General features: G+C 44.4%; 1 protein-coding gene across 2 annotated transcripts in view; it reads left to right on the top strand.

The window, feature by feature from the left end:
• The window catches only part of sez6b (seizure related 6 homolog b), an 871,087-nt gene that overhangs the window by 814,178 nt on the left and 42,923 nt on the right, over positions 1 to 13,986 (top strand). For both annotated transcript variants that reach the window (XM_078547969.1, XM_078547968.1), the window contains exon 11: positions 4,233 to 4,427. In XM_078547969.1, coding sequence (XP_078404095.1) covers positions 4,233 to 4,427 — 195 coding nt within the window. The remainder of the gene's footprint in view (positions 1 to 4,232; positions 4,428 to 13,986) is intronic.

Raw genomic sequence — 13,986 nt, 5'->3', positions numbered from 1 at the left:
CTTTTGCTAATACAGTACCATTCATTCCGCTCGCCCTACATATCAACGGATTAATTATTGCAATGTTAATTGAGCCAGATTGAATTGTAACCATTAGTGCGCCTTAAACAGCTAATTGAGCATAATTAGTCTGCAAGTTAAAATATCTCACAGCTTGTACAACGTGCACATAAATTGCAGGATACATTTAGGAACCAATTATACCGGAGAGGTACTTGAACAATAACAAATTGATGAGGTAGGAATTGCATCGGATATCATAGAAGCGTGGCCTAAAATCTCTCAGTGGTCAAGTTTGTTACAGTTATAGTACAGTATAGTGGGTTCAGTGAAAATTAGGAACAGTGGTTTTAAAACAAGGGAACACATAGTTGGCCATGCAAGGGAAAGGGGATTAGATAATGAGGCCTGTATCTTCCAATTGACATAGCCCTGGTGGAAGGCAGATTAGAACTTTCTCCCACAAAAAGGATATGCTCTAGACGCTGGCTGTGTGGTTGGGATCATGGACATGATTTTGTTCAATCTGTGGGAGCCATACTGGCCAAGTAACAGTTGTGTAGGGCTCAAGGGCCTGCTGCATTGTAGGACAGCCAGTGACCGTGAGTTGTGTGCGGAGTAAAAATGGTTTAACCTTTTGTCTTCTTGAGACCTATGACTAACTGTGCAGGCTTTAAAAACTCTCTCATTTTTAAACGCCCCTGAAACATTCGTTGCCAGCTGAACTCTGCGCATATTCTAGGCTGACACTCCAGTGCAGGATTTAGCAAGTGCTGCATTGTTGGAGGCGCTGTCTTTCAGATTAGCTGTTAAACCAAGGCCCCATCCACTCTCTTGGGTGGATGTAAAAATAATCCTGTGGTACTATTTTAAAGAAGAGCATGGGAACTCCCGTCGGTCTCCTGGACGACATTTATCCTTCAGTCAACATCACTAAAACAGACTATGGGACTTTGCTGTGAGCAAATTGGCTGCTGCATTTCCTACATTACAACAGAGGCTACAACTCAAAAAGAAAAAAAATTGACTGCAAAACATTTTTGGATGCTCTGAGGTCACTAATGGTATTGTATAAATCCAAGTCTTTCTTTGAACACCGGTATTGCTAGCACCCAATGTTTCTAAAGCAGAAATATTGGGAAGTACATTGTATGATGGATTGCCATCATTTACGTATCATTATCACACACCCTCCCATATTATATCCCAGTGTGACTTCTGGTGTGGCAAGGGTGAGAAGGGAGCTCCTGGGACCCTCTCAATGCCGTCCGTTCAGAATATTCCCTGGAGTCAGTGTAATTCAAGCAGAAATTTAAAGCTTCAGTGCCTAGATCTGAGAAAGGGAGACTGGTCTACGGTTGGGAATTAAAAATGGTAACAATGGCTCATGGGTTGTTTCAAATCAGCGAAAATTAGATATAGATAAAACCTCCATTTGGTTTATAAAAAATAGTGGCATTGCCCAACAAGATTAAAGTCACAAAATGACAATTTTTATATTAAATTGAATTCAAATTCCTCACTGTGGAATATGATATTTTGGATGCGTTGGACACTCGGGAAGAAATTTAATTGAAACCACAGTAAAGTAAGAGGTGTTAATTTATTTCCCTTCTCTTTAAATCTCTTGTCTGTTATTTTCTTGTAATTTAAAATGAGTCAGTGGATCAGAATTTGGTTAGTTATCATCAAGGACAGGCGTGTAACATCGAGTCAAGAGCAAAGGTGGACTTCTAGAATATATATTTGAAATAAAATTGAATTAAATTTGCTTCAATAAAACTCGCAGTGCCTATCCTGAGGTGTAGCTTTACTCGCTCACTGTTTTATTTCTTGTTCATGATTCCCTTACTTTAATTACTTATGAGCAATGTGGCACAGTGGACCAGACTTTACTGGGAAAATAACAAGGCTATCAGTGCTCACCATTATTTATGAGCAAATCAGACAGCAACATCAGGCAAGTGCAGAGCATTGTTAAATGCAAAAACCTGGAAGCTGGTGCCTGAGATGCATTGCTCCCTCATGAACTGCATGGAAACGGCATTGCATCATCAGGTTCCCTGTTCAAAGTTTATGAATGGCATGGAGTTCCTAAACTCCCCACAGAAAGTTAGCGCTTGTACATTCCTTATCTTAAGTACCCTTATTAATGGCTTTGGAAATCTTAATTACAGGTAGATAGTCTCTCTGACACTGAAAATTAACTATTACAAGTGTTGAGTCTCAAACCTTCAGACTTTAATTATTGTTAGAGATTTTTGAAAAGTGTAAATTACGTTTTTTCTTTACTCTTTTTTTTCTGTCTCATCTCTACCTTATGATCCAAGCATTCTTTTATCCTCTATTTATTTTCTGATTTGACATTCAATTTACTACATTCCTGGTTCAGACTCTGCACTGGTCAGTGATGACTCTTCAATCTGATCGATTAAGGAGCTACACAGTTGCTTGGCTGATTCGCACAATTGTCAGATACGGTGTAGATGGTGCCACACCTTTTCGGTGTTCCACTTGTGGCAACTTGCCCTGCAAAAGCTCATAGATACTAAATGGGAAATGGCAAGTGTTGTGAAAGTTACACTTTCCTCATCGGAGAGTGGGAAGTCGGGAACTCCAAGCCCTGACAGACCTTGGAGTTTTCACACATGCACAGACGGAGAGTGGACGACACGTGCACAATTCAGCAGTGGAAGTTCTTTGGGCCAAGAATGGGCCCAGCATGGCTGTGCTGTGATGGAAAACGGAGCGAAAACTTGGATCAGGTGACCAGGAGTGGAGCACCATTGAAGACAAGTGTCCCAGGCAAGAGATAGGGAGAGGTCCCAAAAGGAGAGGGGACAGGGAGAGGTCGCAAAAGAAGAGTCCCGGGCATGGGACAGGAAGAAGCCCCAGTGCAGTTAAAAAGAGAGGAGCAAAGTAAGAGGCTCCAATTAGGAAAAGGGCTGCGGTTAGCAGGAGACTTTTAGTGAAAATGACTCAGGAGGAGCCCTGAAAATCCAAGAAAGCAGCAGAAGTTTTGTGACCCGTTGGGGGTGAAGGTACCCCTTTGGAGCAGTGGTATTCTGCACAGTGCAGGCCCACTGAAGAGCTGAAGTGGTGCTTGTGAGATGATGCTTGAGTGCATACTCAGGAATCCAGGTGAATGGAGCCTTGGGAGACAAGAATGAAACCCTGTGAGGTGGGTCATTGCTGATGCCATCTGAGTTGGAGCGACTTTTGGAGAGAATTCCAAGGTGAGATCTTCAAAGGTGAAGACTGGAAACCCTCGTGAGAGACACAGAGTTTCCGTGAGATTGGTCAACTCACAGTGTTTACTGATGTCTGGGTGAGTTGTTGATCGAGGTGTACAAGGTTATGAGGGGCATGGACAGGGTGGATAGGGAGCAGCTGTTCTCCTTAGTTGAAGGGTCAATAACGAGGGGACATAAGTTCAAGGTGAGGGGCAGGAGGTTTAGGGGGGATGTGAGGAAAAACTTTTTTACCCAGAGGATGGTGACAGTCTGGAATGCACTGCCTGGGAGGGTGGTGGAGGCGGGTTGCCTCACATCGTTTAAAAAGTACCTGGATGAGCACTTGGCACGTCATAACATTCAAGGCTATGGGCCAAGTGCTGGTAAATGGGATTAGGTAGGTAGGTCAGGTGTTTCTCACATGTCGGTGCAGACTCAATGGGCCGAAGGGCCTCTTCTGCACTGCGTGATTCTGTGAAATCCGTGGACTCTATCTTGGTCACATCTGCCATTTATTGTGCAGTGTGGTGTGTTCAACCACAGTTTACCTGTTAATTCACATGTACCTCATATTAACCCTGAATGTTAAGAGCATAGGATAGATATTGTAAATGGTTTTCTCTTTCTGACCTTGTATAGGTAAAGTTTATTTTTGTTAAAAACCCATGGAATCTTGTGGCATTACCCACTGAGCAAGTGTCTTGAATCTCAAACTTTGTCCACTTTAAACAAAACGTTATTGGTCCCTAACCAAATCTTACCAAAAACTTGGGGGTGTGGTCAAGTATCCTAACACATGTCGAATGCATAGCAGCTGTCAGTCATTAATTTATTGGCAATGGTAACTTTGACTCATTATCTCTGCCATCTTGATAATGAAAAGGGTGTAATTAGACCAGCATTTCAACAGATGTTCTTTTGGGCACTGTTCAAATTTAAACCTCCTTTAGCTTGGTGGAATATCATTTCCTTTGTGACCACTGTGACTTTCTTCCACAGAGGTTTTGAGAAACGATACCTGCCCAGAAGTGCCAGAAATTCCGAGTGGTTGGAAGACAACTTCCCATCCCGAGTTAGTCCACGGAACTGTGGTGACATACCAGTGCTACCCAGGATTCGAACTCATAGGCACGGACATCCTTATGTGCCAGTGGGATTTGTCATGGAATGGGGATCCCCCGGCATGTGAGAAGAGTGAGTTATTCATGGGACTTCTCCCATCTTATTATCCCGACTTAAGTAGTTACTTATGTGGAACAAGGGGTTATCAGAGAATTTCCAACACTGCTCCAGTTTCCAGTATAGGCCACGGTCCTTCGTTTCTCCTCAGCCGTGAATGTCAGGGCTGAGAATATATTTTAGAGAATTTCACGTTTATCTTTCTGCCACTGGGAAACGCATGAATTTGTCAGTGCCTTGGTGCTTTTATGGTGCTGTTTTCTCAGTAGTTACCTCTCGATTTGAGAAAGGCCCAATCCTTGTGTAAAATCCCAACTGAAATGTGTTCGTAGCCATTCAACATGACATGAACTCATGTATGTTTAGGTTAAAAGAGCAGCTGAAACAGGACCTCAGCTGGAGGCTGAGTGAATGTGTCACAGTTGCGCAAGGCACCAGTCAGGCACAAACGCATCTAGGTTGGCACAAAGTAATGGTTATAGCAGTTCCCTGTGGTGATTATGTAAAATAAGGGCAAAATAAATTCAATCATGCTATATACCATACAAGAAATGTGAACATGCACAAATTTTATTTCTTGATATAGGTATGTTTAGTGAGTCATATTCAAAAAATATTTCTTTGGCTGTTACACTGGAATGTTTTATTAATGTGTTGCATGACAGAGTGTCAAGGAACACATGCTTTTCCATTAAATCCCTAAGGAACAGGCTACCAGTCTCAGTCACAATGGCGCTGACCATCACTGAATTAAGACCAGACACTTCCTGGTCGAGAGAGGCAGCAGGTACAAAATGTAGCACCTTTAACTTAGGAAAATGTCCCAAAGTACTTCAGAGATGTAAGCAAAAAAAAAAAATACATGGGCAAGCCACAGAAGGGACCATTAGGAGGGAGCCAAAGACTTATATTCAAAGGGTAGGGTTTTATGAGAAATCGTAAAGGAGGAGAGGGAGGTAAAGAGGCGTGGGGATTTAAGGTGGCAATTTCAAAGAGTAGCTGTGGGCCTTGGTGACTGAAGACACAGTCATCAAAGGTGGTGATAAGAGTTGGATGGAATGCACAAAATGGTAGATTCTTAGGAATAGGAAGTTTGGCGTGTGGGCAAAGACCTAGAAGAAGTTACAGAGCTGGAAGGGGTGGGACAGGTGAGCCCATGAATGGCGTTAAACACACAAAAAAAAGACAATTTTAAATTAAGCATTGAGGGATCCACGTAGTTGAGGACAGGGCTGATGGAGCAGGAGTCAATGCAAGATAGGGTACGAGCTACACGAGGGTTTTGGATGAGCTGAGATTTTACAGAGGGTGGGGAATGGGAAGCCATCCGGGAGCACGTTGGAGTATCCGAGCCCAAAGACTGCATATTCATGGATAAAGGCTTCAGCAGCAGATTGGCTGAGGTGGAGCAGGGATGAACAATGGTAGAGATTGAAGCTTTGGGTAGTTTTGATGGACAAAATCGGGAACCAGAAGCTCTGTTCAGGGTCAACAGGATGTTAGTGTTGCAAACAGGGTTGTTCAGCCTGTTACAGTGGTCAGCAGCAAGTGGGGGGAGGCAGATTTGGTGGCAAAGGTAATGAATTTGTGATGATGGCCAAGGATGATAGCTTCAGACATCCCAGGGTAAATTGCAGTTATCCAAGATTGCCTACTGGGGAAGGAGTAGCACAGAGGAGGGGTCCAGAGAGATGGTAGAGAGGTAGAACCAGATGTAACCACGGTACATAAAATCACTTAGCTCTTGGAAAGAACTGTAACCTCCCCATGATCAGGAAGGGTTAAATTAATAAAAATGAAATGGGCCCCTAAACCTCCATGAACGTGCCAACTGTGACTTAACTGCTGCCAGTTTGGAGATGTCTGAGTAACCTGGTCTCAAGCAATGGGTCAGTGATTATAATATTTAACTGAGGCTCTATTCCTCAAATTTGTGGAGCCATTTATATTAATGGCTGCAGACTGGGTTTCCCAGGATGAAGGAAACCCGTCAGCTGAAGGGAGGCGAGAATTATTAGATCCAGCAGGAAAGGGTCTTTCTAGCCCTGCTTGTGGGCCAGGAGGAGCAAGAGTGTTTGTCAAGGCCCCTCAAGCAAACCTGCTCCTATTTGCAGCCCTATTCTCTTCACATGCGATCTTTCACTCTCCCTGCGCGATCTCACTCTCTCTCTCTCTCCCCCTGCTCAAACTCTCTCTCTTCCTGCATGATATCCCTGGGCTGAATTTTCACTCCCGAGTCGGGAACGCAGAGTCGGGAAAATTCCTGACTCCGCAAACCTGACTCAGGATTTTGTTCTGCGGGGGGAAACAGGTGTTGACAGGTGTCAGGCCCACCACCCCTGGAAACAGTGCGGAGACACCCAGAGGGGTTGGCAGGTGCTGAGGTGGGATGGTTAAAAGGCCCACCTCAGTGCTCTGCACATTGTCACAGTTACAATAAAAACAAGAAGACAAAAAACAGCCCTCCAGCCCCCACCCCTCATACCCCCTCACCCCCGCCGCCCCCCCCCTCCACCCCCCAAACACTCCCCATGTCCCATCCATGCCAACTCAATCTGCATCCACCCCCTACCCATTCATGTCACCCACCCCTCATGGTCCCTCATACCCTCCATGCAAACCTATGCCCCTTATACTCGCCTCCATGGCCTCTCACGCCGTCTATGACAACCTGTACCTCTCTACCTAACCTCCATGGCCCCTTGGATACCCCATGCCAACCGATGGCCCTCTACCCATGCCCATGGTCTTTCACACCCTCCATGCCAACCTAAGCCTCTTTACCTAACCTCCCATCGCCCCTCATACCCTCCATGTCAATCTATTCCTCTCTATAGAAGACTCCTAAAGTCTTCTATAGCCCTAATTTCAACCCATGACCCCCACCCACCATCCTTTACCCTTACATCTTCCATGCCAACTCACCCAGTATCCACCATAGGCAGATCATAGGAGCCTTGGTGAGATTAAATAAAATAAAGTTCTAAGTGTCTATTGCAGATTTCATGGTTTTTTAAAAATAACACTCTCATTCATAAAAACCCATTCTATACATTCAAATTCTTTCAAGTACTTAATCTCTAATGAAAACAAATATTTGTATTCATAGCCCCACCTCAAAAACTTTCTAACCACTCAGAGCTGTCAATCAAACTGTAAACTTTACACACCCATGCACCCCCTTCCCTCAACACTGTGATAATGATAGGTTTGTGGAATCAGTCATAAGCACGAGTACTCAGGCTTATGTCAACAGACAGCTCATGAAATTGTAAGCAGACACAACAGACTTTTTTTTTCAAAAGTTTATAGGGCTTGGGGATTTTAATGACTTGACAGCTTGATACTTCCACTGGGCTTATGCACTTTTTATGCACATTCATGTGTACTCTTCGCAATCCCAAAGGGCACCTCTCCTCTCCAAATAACTGGTAGCTTTAGACCTTTCCCTCAAAGGTCTAAAGCCCATAAGTTGTGTTTTGGACATCCCAGTCACAAAAATTGCATCTGTTCAAAGACAGCTGCACTTTTACATATCCAGCTGCCTCCATGAACCACACAGGTGCAAAGTTCAACATGCCCCCATCCACCGGTGAAAATGGTGGGTGCAGGTTTGTGGTGGGACTTCTGGAATCTGGGCTCTGGTGCCATTTTGGCAAAGGCACGGAACCCTTCTGGCATTGCGAAAGTTTGAGCCTCTCTCTCCTCGCATGATCTCTGTCTCCCCCTCACATGATCTCGCCCTCCCTCCCTCACTGCCTCTCTTTGAGTCTCCCCCCAAAACCACACCCCTATCCCCACCAACCCAGCTCTGATCTTTTTCAGTTGCTGGGCAATTTCCCCAGTGAGCTCCAGCTTTTACCATTGGACTCCCCACCCAGCAGCCAACCAGCCTTCAATCTGACCAGGAACTGGTCTGAATGGGAAGAAGTGTTATTCCCCAGAAAGCACACGATCACAGGGCCTGACAGCAAGTGGGATTGAGGCTTCTCATGTCAAACTGATGGATAGAAATATTGAAGCACTTCCCAGCTGCCAGCAAGATAAAGCTGCAGCCGTATAATTGGTAGTAATCCCTGCTGCTTCCCAACAGGAGAACTCCACCCTGAGATACTTCGAGTCCTTCCTTACAAAAGTATAAAGTTGACTGTTTATCAGACTAAGCAGCATTCAGTTACTATCATACACAGGCTTTCAGTGCTCATGTCATTGTAAAGTGGAAGGAATGTTCCTCACGCAAATATTTTGAATAATAATATAGATTGTTATCTCATTGAGTAATAAAAATACATCATTATTACTCCTCTCCCTCACTGCCAGTGCTGGCAGCCACAGATTCCAAACCCTGGATGGTTCTTTCAAACATACAGACCTCCCCGCCGTCAAATGGTCCTAAACCTGTCCCATTTAATGATCGCAGCCTCTAACTTTCCCAAAGTGTTCACAAACCTCTAGCCCCGAAGTATTCTCACTAGCCACAACCCACATCACCGAGAACCATTTGCCTTCCCCACTGGAGTACGTATCCTGGAACTCACCATGAGCACATCTCATGAGCAGTGCCATGGAAAAGGTACAGTATGAACCAGATACGGTCATTAAAATAAAACCTCTTCATTCTTAACCCATTCACGTTGATGTCTTTGTTGAGGGATTGGATCTTGCCAACAAACTTTCATGTTCTAGTAGAATAACAGGCAGACAACAGATGTATTGACATAACAAAATTATCAGCCAAATATGATGTATCCCACAATCCGGTGCACAAGATAACTACCAACTATTGGCTGCTGCAAATAGAATCTGAGGAATGGTTTGTCCATGTCCTGTAAATATGACCAGCCAAATTTAGAAATACAGTCTGGCTTTCAGAATTTGTCAACAGTACATAGTGACGAAACCATCTTCTGCCATTGTTTCACATAATGCAGGAAACGCATCAACAGTAAGTTGGTACGAACATTGTCTTCACACGTCCTGGGATATTGTTCTACTGGCTTTTTACTGGCCTTCCACATCATTGCTTCCTTGTCGATAGCTGAAAGTTGCTGACCCATCAAATCATCCAATACAGTTATTTAGGTGGCAAGCCCCTAATCCCCTGTTGCCAAAATCTAGACTGAAAGCTATTATTACTAACAATAAGAATATTTCTTGGTATGAACTGCAGCACCATCTATACTCAATATGAAGCAGTGCAAGAGCCAGTCATGTGAAGAGGAAATGAGAGTTGCAATGAAAACTGTAAAGCAGATCTCCGGGATCTAATAACTGAATCCTTTGGATAAATGCTCAGACTTACAATGTTAAGGGCAAGATCTTCCCTCTCTTAAACAAATGATGAACTGTACCTATGCAGATTATGTCCTCTGTCGCTGACTATGTATTATGTAAGCAAAACAACTGAGTGTGTTAGAAGGTGATGCAGCGTAAAGCACCTTTTTAATGCTCTGCTAAGTGACTGCTGACAAAATGGGGACTAATTCAGCCAAGTACATTCCAAGGACCAGAAGGGAGCAGGCCATGTCTCTTTCATGTTGTGCTTTTTGGATGTTGATTTTACCCCCACAGTAAACGCTGCTGCTCTGAGGGATCTTGGTGCTGCACAAGTGACTGTTTACTTCAGAACAGGAATCAACATGAGGTAACCCAGGAAGGCGTTATTTTGATGCAGCAGCAGGCCCCAGCTTTGTGTTTCTGAGCTGAGTTCCCTCCCTCCTCTCAGCACAGGGTAGGCAGTGAGGGAGGGAAATAATTTAACCCAAAGCAATTATCCCCTCCCTCCTCGTAGTCACTTCAAGCATTGAAATAGGACTGGGAAGCAATAACCTAGCCACTGATTCCGTCAAATAGGCTGTCTCATGTGGCCTTCCAAGAGGATAGTGAAACTTTCTGCCCTTTGATGCAAGTGAAATATTTTGTTGTAAAGACAACTTTGGATCACAAAATGTATATTCAGTTCATCATAAATTCTTTGTCTAGTAAAAAGCGACAGTGTCCAGATTACAGCCTGCAGCTTCTTCCCAAATGGCTCCGAGGTTTTCCACTGGGTGGTCCATCAGTGATCAGCCTTGTTGTATAGTGCAAGATCTAACCTCACAGACTCGCACAGTTTAAATAGATATCGAAAAGTACAATACTTTTCAGCATGGATTGATGACCATTTACATAATAAGCCTCCTGGTGCTCTTTGGAGGTGGAGGCTGCAGCGCGATGTTGGAGACCTTGAGTATGATAAGGGAGCGGATGCCCCACAGGGAGCAGGAGGATTCCAATAGCTTCCAGTAGTCGGAGCACTTCAGCAGCAGCAGCAGCACTCAAAAAAGAGTTTCAGCTAAATAATCTCAGCTCTCTCGACTAACAGTCAGGTCGCCCAATCCTTCCACTCAATAAATTGCATCTAGCCAAAGACTTATTATTATTCATGTCAACTAACATTGCAGGGTCACCAGCTACTTCTGCAATGCTCCACGTATAAAGATTTCAAACAGGGTTGTAATCGTCATGACTGTTCATTCCTAATGCTAATTATTACCCTGGTGAGAGAGAGCTTCTAGCCATCTAAAGTGGTCTTTTACCAAGTCTAGTGTTGCTGTGAGGCCCTCCACCAAGGCAGCAGCATGGGAGGTGGAAGACAGCTGTGGTTCAGTCAAATCCTCCTGAGATGCCCATGGTTAGTAATCTCTGGGTGCTTATGGGCTGAGAGTGCCCAGTTCTAGACTGGAGACTCAGCAGCTGCCGAAGCATTTTGGATTTCTGGGACCAGCAAGTGCATTGGTTTGAGAGGATTGCCAGAGTTCAGATGTGTTGTTGTGCCAAAGGAGGCAATATACTCTCTTCCCACTGCAGATCCTCTCCCACTTTCAGTCTGTGGTTCAGTTGTTCTGCAGGAAAACAGGCCGTGGGGAACCCACAAATGGATGGAAGCTCCTATCTGAAGCCTGTCCAGGGTGAAGGAGATGGTGGAGCCCTGGGCCTGCGTGGCCTCAGTATGACCATCCCTCAGAGACATTATCACTGGTGCCAGAGGGACCAGCTGTAGTGTCTATTCAGATCTATGGATGGCTGCAGAATGTCCCTGCTCTGTGCTGGAACCCCCACACAGGCTAGTAGTAAACTCTTCCACACTCTTTGACATATTTCAGAAACCTTCTTGCAGGAAGTCCATAGCAGTGAGCAAGTAACATTGCACAGAAATCATCCCTTCTTATAAAGCCTGAGTCTATGAAGTCTGCATTCTGTAACCTCTTGAGCTGAGTTAGGATACAAGGTTTTACTCCAATGATCTATTTCCTGGCCTTCCCTTTGCACTTGTCCTTGCTGCTGTTCACCGGTGCTGTGTGCATCACCCAGCGCAGCTCCCTTGAACTTAGCACCTAGAAGCACAAAAGGTGCCAATTTCAGCGCTGGTGCTTGAAAGGACTCGAATGTGAGAGGGCGCATTTTTGAGAGGGTTCTTCCACCTACCCCCACCCCACACCCCCGTCAGCATGTGCAACCAAGTGCCAAGTTGCCAGAAAGAGTGGAGAGGGTCAAGGGTATGTATGTTGTGACAAAGTAGGTGTGGGCACACCGTGCACTGCCAGATTATCATGCTGAGTGCATGGGTGTGAGTTAAATAATAAGGGATGTCCAAATGTTCCGCTGTGTGTGGTCTCCAGCTTTGCCATTTCCAATTATGCCACTGGCAGCTCCAATTGAGGAATAACCAGCTGCCATTACCACCTTCTCCTCCTCCTTTGGCAGAACAGACTTGAGGGGCTGAATGGCCTACTCCTGTTACTATGTTCCATTAGTGCACTTAATTGTGCTCTCGGGCCATGGAAGTACCGCAACCCCTGTTGAGTGAAATGTAACTGATAACTGGACTCCATCAGCACCAGTCAAACGCAACGGTTGGTACAGTTCCCTGGGTAAGTGCCTCTTGGAGGTTTGGCTTGTTATAACTAAGCCCCTTTCATTTTTTATGTTCCTCGTCAGTATAAACAACAGAATCATCACTAAGTGACTTCTGTCTAAAGAGTGCTCATGCTCCATTTAACACCTGGAAGGAAAAATGTCAAAATCTTAAACTTATTCCTGAATTTTCCAGGTTGTGGTCAATTTGGCAAAATTGTATTAAGCCATTGGCGACAGTTTGAGTCATAGAAAATCTGTTGTGGAGTTAGCACCACCTGCTGGAGTTTCAAAATCATCACACCCAAAATTACATTTTTCTAATTAAAGCCCCCGCTGCTGGTGCTCCCCTGGTTTGTGTTTTCACTGACCTGCGCTTTGTGCTCTGTACACCGTTTCACTCATCGCGCGAGCAATGTTCGCTTCTCCGCAGTTTCTGCATCACGAGCGGGTAGCTCTCACCTCCACCAGAGGGACTGCCGATATCTCAGTGCCGGAGGGAGGCCCTCCAGCCCTCAGGAAGCCTTTCCCGCTGTCCTTTAGTCAGATGGTGAGCCCCTCCCCTGCCATTAATTGGCATGGCCCTTTGAAACTCCGGGGCGGGCATGTCAGGGACAGGGTGCGCGGGGATGGGATCTTGAACTGAACTGGCGGGCAGGGTCCCAACCCAGAATTGAAAATCCCAGGCATACTCTCAGCATTCTTAAACAAACGGGAAGTGTTTTTAGTTTTCTGCAGTGATTGGGCAGGCGGCGTACGTATAGCATCGGCAAAAAACTCAAACCAACTTGGTAGTTTGGGTCGCATTAACATAGGTGTCATGAAAATATAATAATTTTCATAATATTATTGTAATTTATTGTAAAGGTAGGTTAATAGTGGGGTTTGGATTAGTTTCTCTGTGTGTAGCAGGGTGTGTGTGGGGGTTTTAATTGAATTACAGACAGCGGGTCTGGGTGCATTGATGTATCAGAAGGGAAACGAGGTTTGAAATGCTAAATATGTAAACGTGGCTGAAATTTTGGAATGGGAGGTGTAAAGAATATTTGCATTTTTTTTTAGATAAACCTGAGTAGTGAATTTCAAAGAGATGGTAAGGTGTTACACCTAGCCATAAGAGGCTAAGCCAAACAGTGTGTTTATTTTTCCCAAGGATTACTGATAGTATGAGTGCTATGAAAGGTTTATATTATGGAAAAAGTAAAGTTGCAAAGACATATTGGGACAATGGGATTTACATTAAAAAGGGAGAAATGTGTGTAAAGGAGATGAGGTTATGTGTAAGGAAAGAAGGCATTCTAAGATCTAACAAGTGTAGAAAGCCACCAGCCTCTATGTACCAAGCTGCTGTCTCCAGGAACCGAAACTAAGTGAATTCATTTTAAATATCACTCTCCAGGGTATTGTGTGCTTTGCCTGGGTCTGTTAAAATCTATGTTGTTTCACTGTTGCCTTAACAGAGGTGTAACTGGGAACTAGATTAATTAGGGGATTTAGGAGTTAACATAGTAGTAATTTGTAGATCTATGTATGTGCTTAAAGTCATCTCTTTTGTTAATAAATGTTTAATTTAGTTTTGTAAAAAAAAACCTCTAAGACTCAGTGGACTTATTACAACTGAATTCATGGCGCGCATCTCGAAATAAAAATACAAATTGCAAAGCAGTTGTGGCAGCTG

The sequence above is a fragment of the Cetorhinus maximus genome, chromosome 9, assembly GCF_964194155.1.
Source record: "Cetorhinus maximus chromosome 9, sCetMax3.hap1.1, whole genome shotgun sequence".
NCBI lineage: Eukaryota > Metazoa > Chordata > Chondrichthyes > Lamniformes > Cetorhinidae > Cetorhinus > Cetorhinus maximus.
This window is presented reverse-complemented; position numbering and strand designations above follow the sequence as displayed.